At 45.3% G+C, this 24,028-nt stretch overlaps 1 protein-coding gene across 2 annotated transcripts in view; it reads right to left on the reverse strand.

Annotated features, from left to right (window-relative positions):
• FAS (Fas cell surface death receptor) overlaps nt 1-16,518 on the reverse strand; it is a 39,780-nt gene extending 23,262 nt beyond the window's left edge. For both annotated transcript variants that reach the window (XM_043981143.1, XM_043981142.1), the window contains exon 1: nt 16,313-16,518. In XM_043981143.1, the coding sequence (XP_043837078.1) occupies nt 16,313-16,354 (42 nt within the window). In that variant the 5' untranslated portion in view covers nt 16,355-16,518. The remainder of the gene's footprint in view (nt 1-16,312) is intronic.
• Nucleotides 16,519-24,028: the final 7,510 nt, after the last annotated feature.

A 24,028-nucleotide genomic window follows, 5' to 3' on the forward strand; every position in this document is an offset into this window, starting at 1 on the left:
AATCGATGCAGAAAAAAGTTTTTGAAAATATATAACACTGATATCTGTTTTTTAAAAATGCTACAAAGGGGCAGCTAGGTGGCGCAGTGGATAGAGCACTGGCCCTGGAGTCAGGAGGACCTGAGTTCAAATCCGGCCTCGGATCCTTGACACTTACTAGCTGTGTGACCCTGGACAAGTCACTTAACCCCAACTGCCTCATCAAAAAAAAAATGCTACAAAAATAGGAATAAATAGATCTTTCCCTAAAATTAAAAAGAGTATATATCTAAAACCAAGAGATACTATTATTTGAAAAGGATTTAATGCAGAACCTTTCCAGCGAATTCAAGGGTGAAACAGGGATGTACGTTATCACCATTTCTTTCTGACTTAGTACTAGAAATGTTGGCCATGGCAATAAGACAAAAAATAGACTGAAGGATTAACCACACATAAAGAAGAAAAAGAAGTTAACCCTTTGTACAGATGATATATGGGTGTACTTAAAGAACCTTAAAGAGTCAGCTAAAAATTAGTTGAAACAAAAACTTTAGCAAATTTGAAGAATGTAAGTGAAATCCATGTGAATCACCAGCATTTCTTTATCATACCAATAAAATACAGCAAAAAAATGGAAAGAGAAAGTTCACTTAAAATTCTATAGACTATGTAAAATATGTGGGAGTTTACCTTCCAAGATATACACAAAGCTATGTAACTGAAAATAAATGTTAACGGAATTAAGGAATTAAACAATTGCTCATAGGTAGGATGAGCCAACATGATGCAAATAACAATACTACTTACATTGACTTACTTATTCATTGCCATATTATCTCAACTACCAGCAGATTGCTTTGTCAATCTATAAAAACAAATAACAAACTTCATATGGAAGGGAAAAAGGCCAAGAATCTCAAGTGAAGCAATGAAAAAAAATGGAAATAAAGAAGGCCTCATGCTGTCAGATATCAAGCTATATTATACAGTACAATTTGGTACCGGTGAAAAATAGAGCGATCAGTCAGTGGAAAAGTTTAAGTGCCCAACATACAGAAACATATATCTAATACCTTATCATTTGATAAACACAAGGACTCACCATTCGACAAAAACCGATTGGAAAACTGAGTAGCCGAATGAAAGAAGTAATTAGATTTAGGCCAGCACCCCACACTCTCTACAAAGATAAACTCCAAATGAATGTATGGCCTAGATTTAAGTAGGTGTGTCAAAAACAAATTAGAGAAAAATAGCTCATAGTGCAATGGATAACCAAACAAGGACCACAGAAAAGAAAATGTATAGTTTTTATTACCTAAAATTAAAGTTTATTGTACAAACAAATATAATAAAACTAATATTAAAAGGTAAACAAGGAATAGAAAATAGCTTTGCTACAAATTTCTCTGATAAAGGCCTCATTTCCAAGATACATAAGAAACTGATTAATATTTCTTTTTAAAAAGTTATATTCCCCAGTTGACAAATAGTCCAAGGATTTGAACAGTGAGCTCTCAAGGGTCAAAACCCAGGTTTTCTGACTATAGAAAAATGCAAATTAAAGCAATACCATGATTACACATTGCTCCAGTCACAGAGGTGAAGATGATAAAGGAAAATGTCCAATGTTGGTGGCCTTTTGGGAAACCGGACACGTTGAAGAACTATTGGTTCTCTATAATGAATGGGCACAACCATTCTTGAAAGCAATTTAGAATTATAGTCAAAAACAGAGCACACTCTCTGACCCAGCAATACCACTGCTAGGCCCATACCCAAGAAAGGTCAGAGAAAGAGAAAAAGGTCCTAGATGTACAAGGGTATATTTCTCCCTTTTTTTTTTTTTTTTGGTGAGGCAATTGGGGTTAAGTGACTTCCCCAGGGTCACACAGCTAGTAAGTGTTAAGTGTCTGAGGCCGGATTTGAACTCAGGTCCTCCTGACTCCAGGGCTAGTGCTCTATCCACTGTGCCACCTAGCTGCCCCTGTACAAGGATATTTATAGTAGGTCTTGTTGTAGTGGCAAAAAAACTGGGATGCCTGAATAAGTCATGGAATATGAATGTGATGGAATCTAGCACATTGTAACAAATGACAAAATAGATGATTTCAAGGAAAATGATTTCATGGAAAGACTTAGATGATAGGATGCAGAGAGAAATGAACCAAAATGGACCAATTTGTTTTATAACAGCAATATTATACAATGAATCATTTTTAAAGATTTTGAGAAACTAATAAAGAATGAAATATGCAGAATCCCAGGAGAACGGTTTATACAGTGACAACAAACCATTTTGAGAGCTATAAGAAAGATGATCAATGCCATGACCATCCATGATTTCACTAGATTAGTGATGAGATATGCCATTCAGAACAGAGAGGTGATGGATTTAGGTGCAGATACATATATAATATAATGTAAAATAATTTCTAATACAATAAAAATATAATCATATATTATGTCATATCATATCATATAATATATCATGTTATATTACATTAATTCTATTAAGTTATTGTACTATATATATATGTATATTTTTGTTTGGTCGTTTCAGTTGTGGCTGACTTTTCATGACCCCATTTGGGGTTTTCTTGGCAAAGATACTGGAGAGATTTGCCATTTCCTTCTCCAGCTCATTTTACAGATGGGGAAACTGAGGACAACAGGGTGAAGTGACTTGCCCAGAGTCACACAGCTAGTAAGTATCCGAGGCTGGATTGAACTCAAATTTTCTGGATTCTAGGCCTGGCATGTATATTATATTGTGCTATATATGTATATATAATATGTATCATATTGCATCACATATATATCTATATCCATTATATTATTGTGCTGTATTTTTATATGTAAGTACACACACACACACACACACACACACACGTCCGCACACATTCTGCTCACTGTCTCCGTAGGAAGGGAGGCCTGTTCCTGGACTAGGAGGCTCCCCACCAGGGCTATAGCTCAATAAATGGCTCAGAGAAGAGTTCTAGAAGCCTCCTCATGCTCCCGGTAGGCAGCCTCTTTTTGCTGTGGATTCAGTCAGTGCTAGAGTTCTGACCTGGGAATGGCTGCCCATGGGTAGCTGGAGGTCAGACATGGGAGCTGGGAATCAGAGGGAGGCCAAAGACATCAGCAGAGGCCAGGCCTTGGCACAGGCAGGAAGGAAAGGAAGCGGGGGGGCTGCAGGGGGCTTAAGAACATGCCACCCAGTCAGCGAGTACCCACAGTGCCTCCCACTGCATTGCCCTGGTTTCAGGTCAGTGGGATGCAAACCCCTGAGTCAGCTGCCAGGCAGCAGGTGGTGGGAGAGTCAGGAGGAAGGAAGCCCACAAAGAGCTGGGCAACGTCAATCATCACAAAACTTTGAGAGAGACTAACTGAGACGTAGGGAATAGACTGGAGCAGGAGGAAAGTCTGGGAAGTGCATCAGACTGGAAGTTAAAAGACTCGATCTGCCTCTTTCTACCTGTGGGACTTTGGATGAGTCGCCTCTGCGTCGCTTGGGTTCTCTGCTCATCTGTAAGGTGAGGGGCTGCCCCTCCAAGGCCCCCTCTAGCTCCAGCTCTGTGGTCCTCTCACCCAGCCACACTTTGGCTAATAGGACCGATAGGCCACCAAGGGGGAAAGAAATGGGTCGAAATCTGACCGCTGAGAGACAAAGTCACCAGCTCTGCGCCTGAGAACTGAGAGTGAGGAGGTGGTTGAGGAAGAGCAGAGGTTGGGGAGACCACAGTGAGCGGCTGCTTAACTGAGAGAAAGCAAGTGGGACATGGAGTCCAGCCCCTTCCACTTACACGGATGGAAACTGAGGGCCATAGTCACACAGAACTGGCATTTAAGTCCAGTCAGTTAAGAGCTGGAAGGGCCCTTGGAGTTCAGCAGAAGTAAGCTGCTTGAAGCCGATTTTCCCCTTTTGTATCCCCTGCACTTAGCACAGTGCCTGACCTACAGCAGTTGCTTCATAAAAACTCAGTGACTTGAATCTCTTGGGAGGTACCTGAGGTTTAGCCAGGTTCAGGAGTGCTAGGGCTGAAAGTGGGGTCCCCTCCACTTTGGAACCTGCCTTCCCTCAGGACCACTATATACCAAGGGTCCCATTCCCACAGTTCTTCAGGGAAGCACAGGAGCTACTGGGCTAGGGTGCTTATTCAGAGAAAACACATTCTACTGATGGGCTGTTTCACAACACCTCCTTATGTACACAAACATCTAAAAATAAACCCGAATGAGACACGCCCGGAAAACAGAACAACTCCGGAAGGGGTCGGAGAGTTTATCTGCCCCACTCTTATTTTGCAGACCTTGCAGCTCTCAGGGTCAGGAGCCTTGCTCAGAGCCACACGGACACTTAGAGGCAAATCTGCTACTCGATTCAATCCAACCAACATCTGTTAAACGCCTCTCGTGGAACAGACTCTGGAGATAAAAGACAAAAATCTGCCTTTGTGAATAGTGCGCTTTCCAGGAGGGGCTGGACCAGGTTTGGACGGCATGGCCTCCGAAGGTCCCTTCCAACCCGGGGATTTTGCGATTTCAGTGGGGCTGAGGTGGTATTGTTTGTATTCCTATGAGAAAGATGTCATTGGAAGTGAGTAAACTCAGATACAGGGAAAGTGAGGCAGGATTGATCAACCTAAGGACACTATCAAGACCTGCTGGAAAAACTAGAAAGCTGTCTGGCAGAAATGAGGCTTAGACCAACATTCATACCATACACCACAATTAACTCCAAATAGATACATGACCTAAATATACAAAATGTCATATTATATACAAATTAGAAAGAAAGGGAAGGAGACATACATCTTTCATCATTATGGATGGGGGAGAATTCTTGACTAGACAAGAGGCAGAGATGACCATAAAAAATAAAATTGAAATTTTTGATGAAATTAAATTGGAAAGCTATTGCAAAAACAAAATAAATTCAGTTCAAATCTTTGCTTTTGTTATCTGCTACAGATACAAAAGGGATTAGCATAGTGCTTTATAAATGCTTTTTCATTCATCTATTCATCCATTTTCCTAGAATATACTTTATAAAGGGAGTTGGAGGGGGTATTTATTGAGAAGTACCTATTATTCCTTTTTTTAAATTTAAATTTTTATTTTTTTTGCAGGGCAATGGGGGTTAAGTGACTTGCCCAGGGTCACACAACTAGTAAGTGTCAAGTGTCTGAGGCCGGATTTGAACTCAGGTACTCCTGAATCCAGGGCCGGTGCTTATCCACTGCGCCACCTAGCCACCCAGTACCTATTATTCCAAAAGGAAATATAGCAATAAAATTTATTCTAAAATATACTAAAATAGGGTTTTTAAAAAATTTCTCATCCTTTGATCTTAAGGAATAGCTGAGAGGTCAGATAGTTCCAGAAGAGTTGACCACTCCCCACCCCCAGCAAAGCGACCTTCAAATTTCAGCAAAGACCCATTGAGGGTCTGGGAGGGGAGTTCAGTGACCTCAGAGAATGTGACTGACTCAGACTCAAGGAATGGAAGCAGTTTGTCCAAGGTCACATCCTGTAAGTGGAGTCCATACTAAAGAACCCAAAGTCTTCGGACTTGACCAGTCCAGAACAGACCAGAATTTGGACTCAGACCTCCTTGACTCCAACTACAATACTAATGAAGAGTGAAGAGAGTGGGGGAGGAAGGAAGGAAGCATTTTACTGTGCCACACATTACATTCAGTGCTGGGATTGCATATACAACATTGAGTCAGTCCCTGTCTTCAAGTTATTTATAGTTTCTTCAGAGAAAACAACAAATAAAAATCAAAGGAACATAGCATGAAACCTGGAATTGACCTCAGGGGTCATTTAGTTGGACTCATTCATTTTACAGACCCAGCACAGCTAAGTGATCTGCCCAAAGCCAGTGATAGTTGCAGGACTTGAACTGAAATCCTGTGATTCCAGAGAAGCAAGGTGGTGCCATAGTGTACAGAGTGCTGGGCCTAGAGTCAGGAAGACTCATCTCCCTGAGTTCAAATCCTGCCTCAGACACTTAATAGCTATGTGACCCTGGGCAAGTTACTTCACCCTGTGAGAACCAGGGTGCCACAAGACATTGTGAGAATCAGGGCACCATCCCTGATGAGAAGCATGCGATTAATGTCCCGGAAGTTGCCTCTATTCATAGAATAGAATAAATGCTTAAAAGGGGGCAGCTAGGTAGTGCAGTGGATAGAGCATCAGCCCTGGATTCAGGGGGATCTGAGTTCAAATCCTGCCTTGGACACTTGATACTTACTAGCTGTGTGACATTATGCTCCATGGACCCAATGTTCAATCCAAAGTGGTTTCCTTGCTGTTCCTTTTATGTGAGATTCCATATGCCACCTCCATGCCTTTGCACAGGTTGCCCCCTATACTCTCCCTCTCCACCTCTGAAAATGTCTAGCAGACTTCAAGGCTCAACTCAGGTGTCATTACTGATTTTCCCAGTTGTCCCAACACCTGTCCCTCAGCTACCAACATTTTTAGAATATTTATTTGCAAGTAGTTTGCATTTAATTATCTAAATGCTGTACTTGTCCCGCCCCCCCCCAGCCTCCCCAATAGAATATAAGCTCTTTGAGGGAAAGGATTATTTGAGGTATTTTCCTTTGTGTCTCCAGCATGGTGATTGGCACAGAGCATGCAGTTAAGAGATACTTGTTGAACTGAATTGATTACACGGACATCTTATTTCTCCCCAAATGAGGTACTATTGGTAAAGTACTTAGCACAGAACCTGGCACATAGTGGCTGCTTAATAAATACTTAGTCTCAGGGGCAGCTAAGTGGCACAGTAGATAAAGCACTGGCCCTGGATTCAGGGGGACCTAAGTTCAAATTCAGCCTCAGATACTTGACACTTACTAGCTGTGTGACCCTGGGCAAGTCACTTAACTCTCATTGCACCAAAAAAAAAAGAAAGAAAGAAAGAAAGAAAGAAAGAAAGAAAGAAAGAAAGAAAGAAAGAAAGAAAGAAAGAAAGGAAGGAAGGAAGGAAGGAAGGAAGGAAGGAAGGAAGGAAGGAAGGAAGAAAGAAAGAAAGAAAGGAAGGAAGGAAGGAAGGAAGGAAGGAAGGAAGGAAGGAAGGAAGGAAGGAAGGAAGGAAGGAAGAAAGAAAGGAAGGAAGGAAGGAAGGAAGGAAGGAAGGAAGGAAGGAAGGAAGGAAGGAAGGAAGGAAGGAAGAAAGAAAGAAAGAAAGAAAGAAAGAAAGAAAGAAAGAAAGAAAGAAAGAAAGAAAGAAAGAAAGAAAAGAAAAAAAAAGAGAGAAATACTTAGTTTCACCCCTTCCCCTTTTACCGTTGGTGCAATGTAAGTTCCTTGAGAGCAGAAATTGTTTCCTTTTTTTGTCTCTCTATCTCCATCATATCACACAGTAGTTGGTTAATAAATGTTTGTTTAACTGAATTATGTTTTTACATGGTGTAGCCTTCCAGTAAAATGTAAGTTCCTTGATGGCTTATTTTTTTTTTTTTGTCTTGTAACTCCCATGCGTGTGGTAAGGTACCTTGCATGCTACTAATGTATTATACATTTTCTCCCACTCTTTCATGCATGCTATGTGGATTTGTGGGACAGTGTGCTCCATCTGAGAGGGCAGGGTAGGAGGATGTTTTGTGGGTACTATTAGTACTATGCCATTTTAGTAACTTACTTTGCTTTGAGTTCATTGTGTCTCCTGGCTTATTGGTAAAGAAGAGCTCACCAATGGGGGCTTGTGAACTATAGTTTTAAGAGTGCAGATCCACAGGGTATCTTAGTATCTAGGAGTTATAGTCACCTTCTGGGGACCCAGCTTATGAGTTGAAGGGTGCTATGTTAATAAATATTAGCAACTAGAAGTGAGGTCTGGTTTTGAGTCACTTCCTAGCTGAATGACTTTGGGCAACTGACTTCACCTCTCTGGGCCCCAGATGGGAATAGCAACATAAACAACTATACTTTATAAACTTTGACGTGCCACAAAAATATGAATCAATATTAGATTGAAGGCCAAAGTCTAACTTCTTTTCCTTCCTTTCTTTCCCAGGTAGGTGCGAAGCCTGGCAAACCATGGGTGCTTCCAGGTTCCCACTGACCTCTTTTCCACTCCTGGCTTCCACACAACTCACCCCACTTCTTCAGCAGGCAGATTAATGGCAACTCAGCTAACTTGCTTTGTTTGTCACTGTTTGGCTGATTTGGAGATAAGCGGCAGAGGTGCCCCAAGCTCATGAGAAGCAAAAGATCAACTTTTTCTTTCCAAGGCAAATATATGTCCAGAATGAGGTAGTGTGGTAAAGTGGTCAGAGAGCTGGCATCAAAGCAATGCTGTCTGAGGTTCAAGTTCTATTTGGGATGCATACTGATTGTGTGACCCTGGGCAAGTCACTTAATCTCTTACTGGTCCCAAGTAACTCTCAACGACCATAACTTGTAGACAAAGTGATGACCTGCTTTGTTAGAGAGAGCTGCCTCACTCTCTACTAATGAAATCATGAGTCCCATCTGTAAAATTAGAATACCACCATGCCTTTGTTCAGGCTGATCCCTCTGCTTAGAATGCCATCCTTCCCCTACTTTTCCTGTTGAAGACCTGCCCAGCCTTAAAAGCACAAGTCAAATGCCAACTTCTCCAGTAAGACTTCCCTGGTATTCTACACCTTCCATCATCACCAGCAGTCAAGGGTCCTACCCCTCTAATGCAGCTATCAGGGGCAGCTAGGTGGTGCGATAGCACACAGAGTGCTGGGCCTGGAGTCAGGAAGACTTGAGTTCAAATCCTGGCTCAAACACTTCCTAGCTGTATGACCCTGGGCAAGTCACTTCACCCTCTTTGCCTCAGTTTCCTCATCTGTAAAATGAGCTGGAGAAGGAAATGGCAAACCACTCCAGGATCTTTGCCAAGAAAACCCCAAATGTGGTCATGGAGAGTTGGACATGACTAAAATAACCAAACAAGAACAATGTAGCTATCATGTGCAATATCCCATGTAAGGTCTATCATACAAAGCACAGAAAAGGACATTGGAGGTGATAGAGTCTTATTTTCTCTTTTTTTGTCGGGCAATGAGGGTGAAGTGACTTGCCCAGTGTCACACAGCTAGTGTCAAGTGTCTAAGGCCAGATTTGACCTCAGGTCCTCCTGAATCCACTGTGCCACCTAGCTGCCCCCAACCTTCTTATTTTCTAGGTAAGGAAAGTGAGGCAGAGATATTAAAGGACTTGCCCAGGGTCACACAGCTAGGGAGTGCCAGAGCTGATAGGAGCTCAGGCTTCCTGACCAGGATTTCTATTCCAATCCCCCGTGGGCTGCACTGTGTCTTATTCTCTTCTGGACCACAAACTCCTTGAGGTTACAGTTTATGCCACTTAAGGCATAATGGGGACTTAACCCCATTAGAATGTAAGCTCATCTTTGTCCTTGTACCCCTAGCACCCAACACAAGGGCTGCATGTGTGCTCTATCACCTGGCAAACAGGCACTTGATACTTGTTGACTTAAGTAAAATCCTCTCCTTCTTCCCCCTCCCCAGGACCCAGCACAATGCTCTGCACGCAGTAGACACTTGTTAGAAGCCTGCTCTTGTTTGAGAAGTCATCCTTTCCCAAGCAGAGGTATTTCTTCCTTTTGAGACTATAGAGGAAGTTTTGAAGCCCATGCTGTACTCAGCTTCCATTATTCAGATGTGGAAACTGAGATCCGGAAAGAGCAAGTCAGTCACAGGTCCAAGGCCACATGCATAATCAGCATGGAGCTGGGACTGGAAATAGATAGCACGAAAACAACAACAAACAACCAGTTTGGAGCCCAAGGAACAGACTAGGAAGGAAGCAACCAAGAGGTGGATTTTGGCTGAATGTTAGGAACAATTTCCCCAAAATTAGAGTTCTCCCAGACTGGAAAAGGTTGCGTTTGGGCATGGCCCAATGCCCTCCACTGGATGTCTTCCATCAAAGACCCGATTATTTGGGGGAGTGTAGAGGGGATTCTATCACCATCACCACCATCACCAGCCAGCAGCGCTAGCGGGCACCATGGTGCAGAGTGCTGGACCTAAGGGGAGTTAGGAAGGCCTGGGTTCAAGAGTATCCTCAGAGTGCAATCCTGGGCATCTACCTCCCAAGCTTGTTGTGAGGATCAAATGAGATGACATTTAGAAAGCATTTTGTAAACCTGAAAACGCTCTATAAATACTAGCTGTTACTATCACCTCCACCATCATTATCATGCCTTCATTCCCATCTTTTTGATGGCCTTTAGATAGAAAGAGCCAGTCACAATTACTCCCCTCTCAGCATTCTTTTTATTTACTGTTCTGCTGACTATTGAACAGGCAGGTAAAATGATTTGGGGTTTTGTTTTGCAGTTGAATGAGAGCATGGGGACAGGAGCTCATCCTCTGCAGACAAACTGCAGGCATCTTGGGAAATTCCAGAAGCGTATAGAATAATGGACAGAATATGCCCCTGGATCCTGCTCCCATGTGGAGCTTGTGCACTGGGTATCTGGACTCTAAGATGTCACTAACTCCTCATGGTTTGAAGATTGAGTCACAGATGGCAACAGCTATGAAAGGGGCGGGTCTTTCAGGTTTACTCACAAATGTTAGGTGATACATCGTTACTGTTGCTGTTACTCTTCACTTTCCTAGGGAATGGGCAAGGAACAGCTGGCTCCTTCTCTCACGGCACACACATCAGCATCTCTGTGCCTTCTACTCTGGGAGGGCTGCCTCCGGCACTGAGAATGAGGTGCCCAGGATACGGCACAGGTGGCACTGGAAAGCAGGGATTTCTGATACCAAGACAGGGTCTTAATCTCGACTGTGCCATGTTACCTATTATTATCAATGCTCCCACCCTCTTTATGATTGTCATTGTTACATTATCATCAAATGCTTTACCAGAAACATAAAACACTCACAGAGGCAGCAATATGTCCTTAGGAACTATTTACACTTAAATCGGGCATTCTTAACATGATTTTTTGTGTGCTGTGGATCCCATTGGCAGACTCCTATTTTTAAATGTATACAAAATTCATAACATTATATAAGAAAACCAATTATATTGAAATAGTTAGGGCAGCTAGGTAGTGCAGTGGATAAAGCACCGGCCCTGGATTTGGGAGGACCTGAGTTCAAATCTGACCTCAGACACTTGACACTAGCTATGTGACCCTGGGCAAGTCACTTAACCCTCATTGCCCTGCCAAAAAAAATAGTTATCAGAAATATTTTTAAGCCCACACTCAGAGGACTCAGGTTGAGCCCCCGATTTAAAGGATTTTGTTTCCACTGAGTAATCTTGCATTGGTTCCTTACTGTCTCCACCTAAGTCTGTCTCACCATCCTCTTTCCATTCATTCTTATTTATGTTTCCGCATCTGACCCTCTTTAGCAGGAGAGTGTCATCCATTTATTTTAGGGCTTTGCTTGATATTTCATAATGATCTCCCCAGATTTCTTTACTGCCTTCATATGTATGTGTTTGAACTGACTTAGGGTATTTCAATGCCCCACAATTTATTTCGTCATCCCCACACAGTTGCACTTGTAACTTTCTTCCTGTTTCTTGCAATCTTGCAATTCAACCCGCAGTGGCCGTGACCACCTTTGGACAGCTGACTCATTCTGTGCTGTTTTGCTTGGCTCTTGACAACACTTTCTTTTTCTGATATTTCGGACTAGGACCTCTGAGGTCCCTTCCAGAACTTGGGGCCATGCGGCTCTTGAGATGCTCTTGATGGTATCTCAGAGGATGTGTTCTCGGGGTTTTCACAGCCTAGGTGATTTTCCCAGAAGATGATGAACTCATCAGGGACTTTCAAGTGGGGATTTCCTACTTTCTAGAAGCATCACCTCAGAGCAGAGCTCTTTTCTTCAAGGTGCTGCTTTCTTTGGGGACTTTAAGGTCTGGCTCTGGGTATGAAACATTGGTTTACCCACTGTGTGTCACTTGGCTCCACCAAACCTCCCCCCCCTTCCTTTATGCCTCTGGTGGAAGATCTTGGTACTGTGATGATTTAGAAACACTACAGCCCTGAGCTAGGGGAGAGAGAGGGCCTTATCCTTCACAGAGAGAGCAGAGATACAGCAGGACAAGATGGCGCCACATTTGCCGAGTGTTCATATTCAGAGGCTTCAGAACTCTCATTCCCATGAGGGTCCCACAGCACACCTGTGCTGAAAATGGCATGTGGTGGCCAAGAAACCTAATGTGGTCTTAGACTGCATCAAGAAGGGTGTGGCACCCAGCCCCAGGGTGGCACCTCTGCCCTGGTCAGATCATATTGGGAATTTTTGGTTTAGAGCTGGGCACCACAGTTTGGGAAGGCTACTGTGAGCTGGAGAGCTTCCAGGGGAGGGCAAAGAGAATGGTGAAAGGCCCTAAGATCCTACAAAAAGGAAGGAAAAAAGGAAGAAAGGAAGGAAGGGAAGGAAGAGGAAGAAAAGGAAGAAGGAAGGAAAGAAGGATGGAAGGAAGGAAGGAAATAAGGATGAAAGGAGGGAAGGAAGGAAGGAAAGAAGGATGGAAGGGAGGAAGGAAGGAAAGAAGGGAGGAAGGCCTTGAGGATATGGACTGCTTCCTTTTTGACTTTGCACCCCTGGCATCTTGTATAGTGCCTGGTACACAGCAGGCACTTAATTAATGTTTGTTGATTGACTGAATGTAGTAGGGATTGGGGTCTCTTCCATCTCTAAAATTCTATGAGTTGGGCAGGGTAGAGATCATTATCCCCATGTGACAGATATGAAAACTGACTCAGGGCTCTCATATCTCTGCTGGGTAATATGCTCCTCAATTCTGCTGCTACCTTTGGAGATTTTTGTGCCACTTTCACAAAGATTGTCACTGGGAACCTCCCAATCATGGTGCAAAGGTCAGCTCTTACCCCCTGGAAACTGTGACGTCTTCTCAAGGTCGAAGAGTGGGCAAGTGGCAAATCCAAGGTCAACCCTGGCTTTGCTGATTCTGCCTCATTGAGGACCTCTTGACCATGCCAGGACTGACACTTGGAGGTGGCATGTCACTGTGTGTGCTTGTTGCCTGAGGTGACATGGGGCAGAGGAATGATGGGTTGGAGACCTGGTGTTCCCAGCTCTACCTGTTCTTTTCACCCTCTGCTAGGGCCCTCTTTCTAAACTTAATGCACATGTTTGAATTTCTTCCTCCTTGTCAAATTCTGTATTTTCCACTGAGGCAAAACAGGACTGTGGAGCAAGAGAACAAATGCTGGATTTGGAGGGTCTAAGTTTGAATTCCAGCCCTGTGTCCTACTACTTATGTGACTTTGAGCATGCGACAGAAACTTTCTGGGCCTCAGTGTTATTATTTGTTTTTTTTTTTAAGGGTGGTAGATTAGCTAGCCTCTAAATCTATGATCCTGGGAGGCCATTTTCATTCTAGGTGGTAGGGGAGGAAAGGGCATAAGCATTTATAGAGCACCTACTATGTGCCGAGCACTGGCCTAAGCTCTTTTTAAAAAGACAAATACCTCATTTGCTCTACACAATGACCTAGTGAGTCGGGGGGCTATTATTAGCCCCATTTTGCAGTTGAAGAAAGTGAGGTTAAGTCACTTGCCTAGAATCACACTGCTAGTAAATGTCTAAGGCCAGACCTGAACTCAGATCTTCCCAACTGCTCTGCCTATTGCACCACGACTAGGTCTGAACAAAAGGTCTTTGTTTTCCATTCTAAGTATTGCAGGTAGGAAAATTAAAAAAAGATCAAATATTGAATTCAATTCAGTTTGGAGTAGCCAGACCAGTCCTAAGAGGGAGGGAAAATTTCTGCTGTTGCTTCTCTAGAGAGGAAGCAGTGATGCTGTGGAAGGAGAGCTGGAGTTGGAGGCAGAGGACATGGGTTCAAATGCTGGCTTTGCTGTTACTCAGCCTCTCTGGGTCTCCATTTTCTCGTGTGTAAAATTGTAGGTTTGTTCTAATTCCATTTCCTTCACAAAACATTGAAATGGAAGCTTGGATTTAATGATGTCCAAGGTGTCTTCTGCTCTAAAACCTATTATTCCACCACATCCTCTCTCCTTCCCTGGCTGCTGCTCTCAGTTCCTCCTGAGGAGGCCCAGGGGGGAGGAAGGAGTCCCTGGGAACAGGAGGGAAGACCTGGGAACAACAGGATGCTCCAGGACTGGCCACCCTTCAGAAAAGTGGCCTGAGCGTGTGTTCTTAAGAAGGTCTCCACACAAACCATGGGCAACGAGGGAAAGACCTCGGAAACGCTTTGGGCCTCAGACTCATCGTGAGTAAAACAAGGGCCTCTGGGGCCCTCGCTGTTCTAGAACTGATACCTCGTGCTTCTTCTCCAAGAAAGCCTTTCAAACACGGGAAGACAGCTTTCATCCCCACCTCCCCACCCCTGCCGTCTTCTTTTCTCCAGGTTAAATGTCCCTCGTCCCTTCCACCTGTCTTCCTGTGGCCTGGTCTCCTGTGGGGCTGCCCTCTGGGCTAGCCTCCCTCTCACCTTGGCAGCAGCCCTGAGTTTGTCTGGTCCTGGCCATTCACTGCCTGTATGACCTTAGACAAGTCCCTTCCCTATTTCCCTGTATAAGAATGAAGTTGGTAGAGCTCCCTTAATGCTTCTACTTTCCCTATCCAGGGAACAAAACCAGGCTGCAAGGACTGGGCAAGCGCCCCCTTTCTGGAGCTGTTTCCTCTGCACAATGAGGAGGCTGAAGGAACCCGAAGGTGGCTTCCAGACTGCCTGTGACCCTGGAAGCCTGTTCTAATTGGGCCAACGCCGGTGCCTTCCTCCCTAAGCAATCAAGCACATATGTATGCAGTGCACGCTGTGTGTGCTGGGCATCCTGGGGGCCACCAATGGCTCCATCTCTATGCAGACCTACTGTGTGTAACAGGAATGGGGGCTTGGATTTAAGTACTTGGTATCTATTTGTATTTATTAACTTTATGTCTACCTTACATAGACATACACACACATATAATCTACCTCCATATATTATCTATCATAACTGTTTGTCTATCATCTATCTATATTTCTTTCTTTCTATCTATCTATCTAATCTATCTATCTGCATACACACACTTATCAGGCATACTGTAAGTAGGAATTGATTTATTCTTTTAACTTGTGACCCCATCACTTTGCCTGGGCGTCAGTCAGTCAACAAGCCTTTATGGTTGTTGCTCAGTCATGTCTGACTTTTTTGTGATCCCTTTTGGGGTTTCTTGGCAAAGATACGAGAGTGGCATCTTCTCAGGCTCATTTTACAGATAAGGAAACTGAGGCAAACCGGTTCAAGTGACTTGCTCAAGGTCACACAGCTAATACCTGTCTCGGCTGGATTTGAACTCAGGTCTTCTTGACCTCTAGGCCTAGCATTCTATCCACTGGGCTGCCAAGCTGCCCTAAGCATTCATTAAGCACCTGCTATTTGCTACACATTGTTCTAAGCCACCTGTGTTACAAGGAAAGGCAAAAGATAGTCTCTGCCCCCCTCCTCCCAAAGTCACAATCCATTGGTGAGACGACACATAAAGAGCCGAGTACAGAGAAGCTCTGGGCTGGGTAAATTGGAGAGGACAGCTGGCTGTCGTTGCTTAATAAACACCCGACTGATGGGGGATAGATGGGAAGGGGCAGTGGAGCCCGCCCTGCACCGGGACAGTAGGCAGTCTTAAGGGTTGAAGTAAAAACAGCCCGCACCCGCCTCCCCGGGAGGAGGGTAGTGTCTAAGGGAAGTTTACGACCACGATCTCCCTACCCCCTGGGCTCCGGGCCAGGAAGGTCAGTTTCTTTCATTTCTATCTCAGGATGTCAACAGGTAGCTTGTCAGGGAAGACCGAAGTATTCTTGGGGGAATCTGATTTCCTGGAACTAAGGAGAGTCAACAGCCCAGAGAGGAGCCCTCCTCCTCGTCGTGCCCCTGGGCATGCAAGGGCATGCCAGCTCGGCAAGCGCAGGCCGAGCACCTTCCTTTCCTGTGCCCCCCCCCCCAGGTGCAGCCTCAGTCTCCCATTCCCCAGACCCCGCGTCCCTGACTGGCAGAGCAGATGGGGGGCGGTGCGGAGCAGGGAGCTTCCCCTCCCTGCTCCGACCTCTCCAACGCTGACTCCCGAGCCCAGGCACCGACCGTGGCAGCCGCCCCTGGGGCCGGGGAAGTTTTCACAAAAGTCTGCCCCCCCCTCCCCTGCCCTTTCAGGTTCCGCTGGGGGGATCCCGTGGCATCTCCGGGACATTGGGGGAAGCCCTCCCGGGCGCGGGGCTGTCCAGGCTGGGGCCACGCAGCCCGCAGCGCCCCAAGGGCTCCTGTGCCCAGCTCCCTAGACGTTCCCCCGAAGGCGAGCATCTTACTCACCAGAAGCAGAAGCGGGACCGGGAGAAGGCGGCGGCTGCTCATGACTGTCACCGGGGAGAAACTGAAAGTACAAGTGGAGACGTAGTGCTGGAGAGAGGCCGGGCCGGGCGGTCACGCCCCATCTCCTCCCCCACCAAAGCCCCGGCTGCTTCCCGGGGCACCCTGGCCCCAGCCCGGCTCTGCTTTTCGCTCCTGCAGCCTCCCCAGCCCATTTCCTGCTTCCTCCGTCGGCTCCCAAATCCGATTTCCTTGGGCCACTCTGCACTTTCTCCGCCAGAGGCACTGAAATGCTATTCTAATGGAAGGCACCCCAGAGAACTGTGGGAGCAGGTTCAGCCAGTCCTAGCTCTACCGCTAAGCGTGTGGTCGTGTGCCCTCGGGCACGGAACTTTGCCCTCTCTGGGACTCAGTTTTTCTCTCCGTAAAATGGGAATAATAACCCTCGGAAGTACTTTTCCTTGAGCGTTCTTCTGAGGAAAGTCAGTGCGTCAACAAGCATTTAGCTTACCCAGGGTCAGATATTGTTCTAAGAACGCGGAATACAAAGGAAGCGCCCTTCGCGCCCCCCCCCATTCCCCCCTCCACCCTACCCCACCGTTTGCAAGCGTTTTGTTGAGTTCATAGCACCATAATCCCGTGAGTCATAACATGGTTAATCTATGGCCTAAGCAGAACTTTCAATATGAAACTCCTTCAGCCAAGGCTAGTCTCGCCTCCTCTATCACTTAGAGTATTAGAAAGAGTTTTCCCTCCTTCTTTGTCCTCCTCCCCCTCCCCTGTACCTCACAGAGTTCTGAACCCAGATGAAATCCCAAGTCTGGCTTTAGAAGAGAGGAGAGGGGAGGAAGGAGAGAGTGAAGGGAGGGGACAGAAAGGAAGGGGAGGGGGGGATTGAGAGCGGGGAGAGGGAAAAGAGGGGGAAGGGAAAGCCAGGGGGAGAGAGGGGGAAGAAAGGGGGAAGAGGGAGGTAGGGAGGAAAGAGAGGAGAGGAGGGGAGGGGAGGGAGGGAGCGAGGAGTTATCAGGAGACCTGGCTGGGACCCTTTCTCAGCTGCTCCCCAGGGCAGATGTTTCCTCCTTTGTAGAATCTCGACAGGGGCAGCTAGGTGGCGCAGTGGATAGAGCACTGGCCCTGGAGTCAGGAGGACCTGAGTTCAAATCCGGCCTCAGCTGGGCAAGTCACAACCCCAATTGCCTCACTAAAAATAAAAAAATTAAAAAGAATCTCGACAAGGAGACTCGATCTGTCTTCTCTACTTAGAGAAGTTGTAAGAAAGGTACTTTGCAAACACAGAAGCCTGCTGGCAATGCGAATCATCACTGGATTCTGTAATGGGATTTCTCCCCTCTTTCCCCCTCCCCAAGTCCCTCAAGCCTGACCTAAGAGAACTTCTATTGGCCCCAGGGCAGCTTAGGCGTTTGCCGAGGTCCGTCATCCCTGCCCCTGGATACGGGACTAGATGGGGAGGTAGGGAAGTCTCATCTGCTTGTATTTTCTCTGGCTGTTCGTCACCCAAGCCTGGCCTCTCCCTCCTCACCTCTGCCTGCTGGCTCCCCTAGGACTTCCTTCAAATCTACCAGAAACCCTTTCCAAGTCCTCCTTAATCCTAGTGCCTTCCCTCTGTTGATTGGCGTGAGTGTTCAGTCCTTTCCCACTCTTTGTGACCCCATTGGGGGTTTTCTTGGCAGAGATCCTGGAGTAGTTTGCCATTTCCTTCTTCAGCTCATTTTACAGAGGAGGAAACTGAGCAAAAGAGGGTGAAATGACTTGCTTAGGGTCACACAGCTAGTAAGTGTCTACGGCTAAATTGGAACGCAGCTCTTACTAACTCCTGCCCATAGCACCACCCAGCTGCCCTCCCCTGATGATTACTTCCCACCTATCCTAGATATAGCCTGGATGTCGTCTCCCCCACTAAGACGGGAGCTCCTTAAGGGTGCTTGATAACTGCCTATTGACTGACTTACTACCTGGGCAGTCTTGGCCAAGTCACGTCCTTTTTCTGGGCCTCAGTTTCCCCATTAGTAAGATGATGGGGTGAGTCCCCCCACCCCAGCTCCAAATTTTCCATCCTCAATGTCTGATCACAGCACCTGGGGCTAGCAGACCCTTAGAGATCTTCTCTCCTAACCCCTTTTCATTTTAGAGAGGAAGAGCCCACAAAGGCAGGGCTGGCACTAAGCTCCTTTTGCTGAATGCACCTTTGCTGAGGTGTCTCTTTCTAAGACCGCCATCTTCCTTGGGAAGCGAGTACTGGGTGAGCCTTGGATCTGGAGACAGAGGATGTGGGCTGGAATGAGGAATTTGGACAAGGCCAGCTTCCAGATAGAGATTAGGGAATACTCTCAAGCCTTGATCCAGTGGGGAAACTTTCTCCGGTTTCTGGGTAGAGACAAAGGCCAAGAGATGTCCCCCACCTCCAGAAGCCCCGACCCACACTTTCTTGGGGGTAGGGTGGGGATGTACCTCCTAGTGGTTTTTTTCTGGTGAATGTAAGGCTCCCCCCACCTCCCCATTGCATTCTGTTGAAGGGGAATTTTAGTGACCCATTCTCCTAAAGTGTGTGTGGGGGGGTTAATAATGGTGTCATGATGAATAATCTGAGAGCAGGAAGGAAATGGGGGTGGGGCTGAAATAGGTAAAGCATTGCTCTCTCTCACTGCTCCCCTGTATTTCTATCTCAACTGAGTCCAGGAGCCCAGGAGCCTGAGAAAGACATCTCTGGAATAAGGCTCACCCTGCTGCGCGTTAGAACAGGAAAAAAGAAAGGGAGTTTGGAGGTCCTGCTTGTTACCTCTTTCACAGGACATGTTAAGTCCCATGTCTTCATCTTTGCATTTATCTCCTCATTTCTCTCTCAGATTCTCGAGGGACCTCTCTTCACAGTTCAGTGCAGGAATCACCTTCTAAATGAGGCTTTTATTATTCCTGCCCAGATGTTATCATCTCTCATTACCCAATTTACTTATATTTACTTGGAATATTTAATAATTTTTCCCATAAATATTTTATTATCTATCTATCCATCCTTCCATCCATCTGTAAGGGCTAAAATTCTAGCTATACTGTCTAAAATATCTAATGAGTGGTCACCAATAAATTATAAGCTTTAGCAAGAGTTAGACTTTTAAGCATTTATTAAGGAGAATAAGAATTTGGTAAAGAGAGAGAGAAAGGCCTAGATTCCTCTTTCTATTAAAGGGAGAACGCATTCCTAGCTCCCTTCTCCACCAGAGTCCTCAGAAAAGAGAGTGAGCCAGCGCACCAGCCTCCCCCTTCTTCCTCCCACAAGCAAATGTCACTTCCTGATGCCAAAGAAAAGACGTATGGTCCTGCCCTCAGAGGCCCTCTCCTCATGTTGGAGCTTTCCTACAGTAAGTCTCCAGCAGGTGGTGTCATTCCAATAGTTACACATCCATCTCTCCCAACATCCTGGAATGAATAAAAATCAAAGCTAACTGGCTAAAGAATTTATTAACAGTATAACAAACAATGGCAAATAATTATTTATAATATTCAGCTGTGAGAGATTGAAGACAAAGTCACCTTGAATCATCACTACAATGGTTGTTTCCTCCTCTATTCTGGAAGTATACTCCACCCTTCACCTCAGGATACCAATTCAAATCTGTTTTCAAGAATTCTCATGTTTCTTTACAAAATAAGGGTTACACTCAGTTTTCTCAGAAATAAATTTTCTTAGTTCTTTTTTCTTTGTCATTTCTTCAACTGTCTAAATTGACAATCTCTCCAGAATGGAAGTTAAACTCTAGGTCTCCTTATAGGATAACAGTCAGACTGTCACTATCCAAAATTCTATTGTTTCTTAAAGCTACATTGACAATGTTTATAGCCTTTGTGAGAGAGATGAGTTGAAGATATTGCATATATGTATATGTATATAGATATGCATACAGACAGATATTTATGTATATATCTATGTGTATACACACACATATACTGAATTTTGCAATTTCTAAGACAAGCCTGAATTCAATCTCAAGCACGGTACAATACATAAAGGCAGTCTTGAAAACAAAAATGCCTTTATTTTGAGTTTATGTGGGTGTGGAAGGCAGAACTATGAAGATACTACATACATACGTATCTATATCTCTATATGCACATATGTTTTTCTCCTGGAGTAAGTTCCTTGTGGGCAGGGGCTATCTCTTTCTATCCTGTGCACGTAGCACACTACCTGGCACATAGTAGGTGCTTAATGAATGCATATTGATTGGTTAAAGGGTCTTGTGCTGGGAAATGTTTAATAATTCAGCAAATATTGAATGTTTGTTGTGTGTGTGAACCCTATGCTGGGTCCTGGGCTAGATATAGAATGGAACAAGACAGAATATCTGTCTTCACGAAGCTTATGATCCAGTAGACAAGTAGGTCCTGAGCACTGATAGCTGTGAAATACCTTGATGCAGGATAAATGCTCCATGTCTTCTGTAAAATGGGGGAGAGTTGGACTAAAGGATCTTTAAGGTACCTTCTTACTCTAAATTCTTCACCTCAGCACCCCCGTACACCCCCAACAAAGTCCTCTGTGAAAGCTTGACCACATACCAGAGCTTCTTAGGCATTTCTTCCCAATGGCTTGGGTTCAGCAAACCTGCCAGCTGTCTTATAGGCTGGGCTTCCTTAACTCCTCATCTTCTAAACGGGTTGCCTGTAACAGCAAGGATTGTGTGTGTGTGTGTGTGTGGTGACTTTTGAGTTGGTCTTTAAAGGGTTACAGGGAAGAGGGAAAGGGGGAGGATCAATGGTCTAGGAAACTTGGTGAACAAGTCACAGGAAGGAAAAGGGCATTTCTGAGGGACAGATAGTGGTGTAGAGAGCAAGGCAGGGAGTCATGAGCTAAGTCCTCAGGAGTTAGTTGGTAAGCATTTATTAAGCACCTATGGTGTACTCCTTTGCTCAACCCTGCATATACAAAGAAAAGTAAAAGACAGACCCTGTCCTCAGGGAGCTCAATTTAATGGGGTAGACACCACGTAGGCAATTGTACATACAATAGAAATGGAAGGAAATCTCAGAGGGAAGGGGTGGGGATGTGGAAAGGTCTCCTGAAGAAAGTGTAGACCTTGAGCAGTCTGCAAGGAAGCAAGGAAGTCAGGAAGCAGGGATGGGCATGAAGAAGATCCCAGGTGTCTGGCACAGTTAGTGCAAATGCATGGAGTCAGGAGGTGGTGGGTCCTGGGTGAGGAACAGCAAGGAGGTCAATGGAATGCCTGGAGTAAAGTAGGTGGTCTTCTTCTTCTTCCTCCTCCTCCTCTTTTTCTTCTTGTTCTTCTCTTCTTGTTCTTCACCTTGTTCTTCCTCCTCCTCTTCTTGTTCTTGTTTTTGTTCTTCTTTTCCTCTTCTTCACCTTCTTCTTCTTTGCCTTCTCCTCCTCCTCCTCTTCCTCCTCCTCCTTCATCCTTCATTCTCAAAGAGGACCATGATACATGTCACGACTGTCGATGTATTGGATTTAAGTGAGGCAAGGCCGTGCAATGTCACCAGTCTCCCTTTCTCCTCGGGAACCATCTGGGTCCAGTGGTGAGATATATTATCAGGATGACTGGAGATGGCAGTAGGTAGGGAAGGTAGGAGGGATCTGGGTTATGAAGGGCTGGAAGGGTCATCAAGTGACAAAGAGAGGAGGACCTTGAAGGGCAGACTCTTTGCTCTATTGCTAGCGAGACCTGGGGTGAAGCTGGGGTGACGAGGTTACAAGAGTCCAGCACATCATGGAGGGGGTGTGTGGGGGGGTCCAGAAGGCACAGACTGACCTCCACAGCTCCCCCTCTCCACCCTCCACACAAAGAAGAAGCAGGTCTCTCCATTTTGCCAAGGCACCTCAGAAAGAAGGATCACAAAGGACTCAAGACCAAGTGTTCTGGCTGGGGCGACACTGACACTGAATCTCATTTTCCCGTAGGCTTTTAAGTACTATTTCCGGACCTTTTATGATAAGGGAAAAACAGTAAGAACAATGGCCCTGGTGCTGTCCTCCTGCAAGTCGTGCTCAAGTTCAATTTCAGGAAGGTCTGATATGGAAAGGAAGCCTTGTGAAGAGAATATGATGATCTTTCTTGTCTCCCCCCCCCCCCCCCCGTGCCCCTTCTTCTCTCTTCAGTCCCTTACTCTTCAGAGAGTGAACACTTAATGAATTTCTGCCGATTGGACTCAGGGGACCTTAGGCAAGACCTGCCCCGACCCAGGCACGTGGGTTTGCTGATCTTTTAGCAGAGGTTCATGAGCCAGGGACCAGAAAGTTGCTTTAAAAAACACCCAATAATGACAGCATTTCAATATAATTGATCTTCTTTCTAAAATAACTCCTAGTTATTTTACTTTGGCTAGAGGGAACCATAACACGCACACACACAGAGTTAAGAACCCGTTTTGAGGTGGTTGTTTTTCCTGCCTCTATATCTTATGAAGACCAAAACTTCCAATCTCTTCTTCCTTTCAGATTTTTTTTTTGCCACCAGAGGTCAGCATAGCCTACTGCAAAGAACCTTAAAGATAAATGAACTGCATGTCTTGCTAAGTGCTGGGAATAGAGAGAAGCAAAAAGAAACCCTGTCCTCAGGGAACTCCTCTTTGAGCCGGAGCAGACAAAACAAACAAGGAGGTTAAATGGAACTTGCTCCTGCTGCTGGCTGATTTTCTGTACACCCAGTTGAGTAGGCACAGAAGGAGTTAGTCTCCTTGGTTTAAAAAAAAAAAATCCTTTGTAGTTTTGAAGGCTTCTCCCTGACCAAACTGGAGGCATGAATTCTGTTTCCTCCCTTTTCCCCTCCCTCCCTGAATGGCAGGTCAGGCGCTGGAGACTCCGAGCTCTTGTTGAAAGGCAGATGAGGCAAGGGGAGCAGCAAGATGGCAGAGTAGACACTTTCCCCAGTCCTTATTTACTCTCACCAACCAACCAACCACACATGAACTAGGACTTATGGACCACATGTAATATAATTACAACTGACTTCACAGGACCGAAAAACCCAAAAAGTGAGAACAGAATACCGTTCCTTTAAGGGCTCGTTCAGTAACTTTTCATGCCCCCCCCCCACTCCATGTCAGAGACGTGATAGTTGTTCTTTCTCAAAGAGGACCAATATGACATTACTATGTTGGAGTCAAGGTACAGTGTGTCCCACTGTGGCTGATCAGAATTCTGGGAGCTTGGAAGGCTCTACCAGAGGTTGGACACTAATAGCTTATATGAACATTTGGAGTGGATTCTTGAAATCTACTTACATCTCCATTTTTTTTAAGCTGCTAGAATTCTACTTTGCTCATACATCACAGAGCTTCTTTGAGACGGGTGCGCTGTGCTATGTCAGTGTCTCACATATCATGAGATCAATTGCAAAGTTCTTCAGAGAGACCTTGAGAGTGTCTATCACTTCTTCTGACCTCCATGTGAGTGCTTGCCTTGGGTGAGTTATCTGTAAAATAATCTTTTAGGGAAACCCATGTTTGGCATTTGAATAACTTGGTCAGCCCATCAGAGTTGCTCTCTCTGCAGTAGAGTCTGAATGCTTGGCAGTTTGGGTGGAGAAAAGACCTTAGTGTCTGGTACCATGTTTTGCCAAAGGTGATCTTCAGAATCTTCTAAGACAATTCAAATCGAGGTGATTCCGTTTCCTGCCATGGTGCTGGTAGACTGATCAGGCTTCACAGACACACCACAATGAGGTCAGCACAATGGCTCTGTAGACC

The sequence above is a fragment of the Dromiciops gliroides genome, chromosome 2 (assembly GCF_019393635.1).
Source record: "Dromiciops gliroides isolate mDroGli1 chromosome 2, mDroGli1.pri, whole genome shotgun sequence".
Classification (NCBI taxonomy): Eukaryota; Metazoa; Chordata; class Mammalia; order Microbiotheria; family Microbiotheriidae; genus Dromiciops; species Dromiciops gliroides.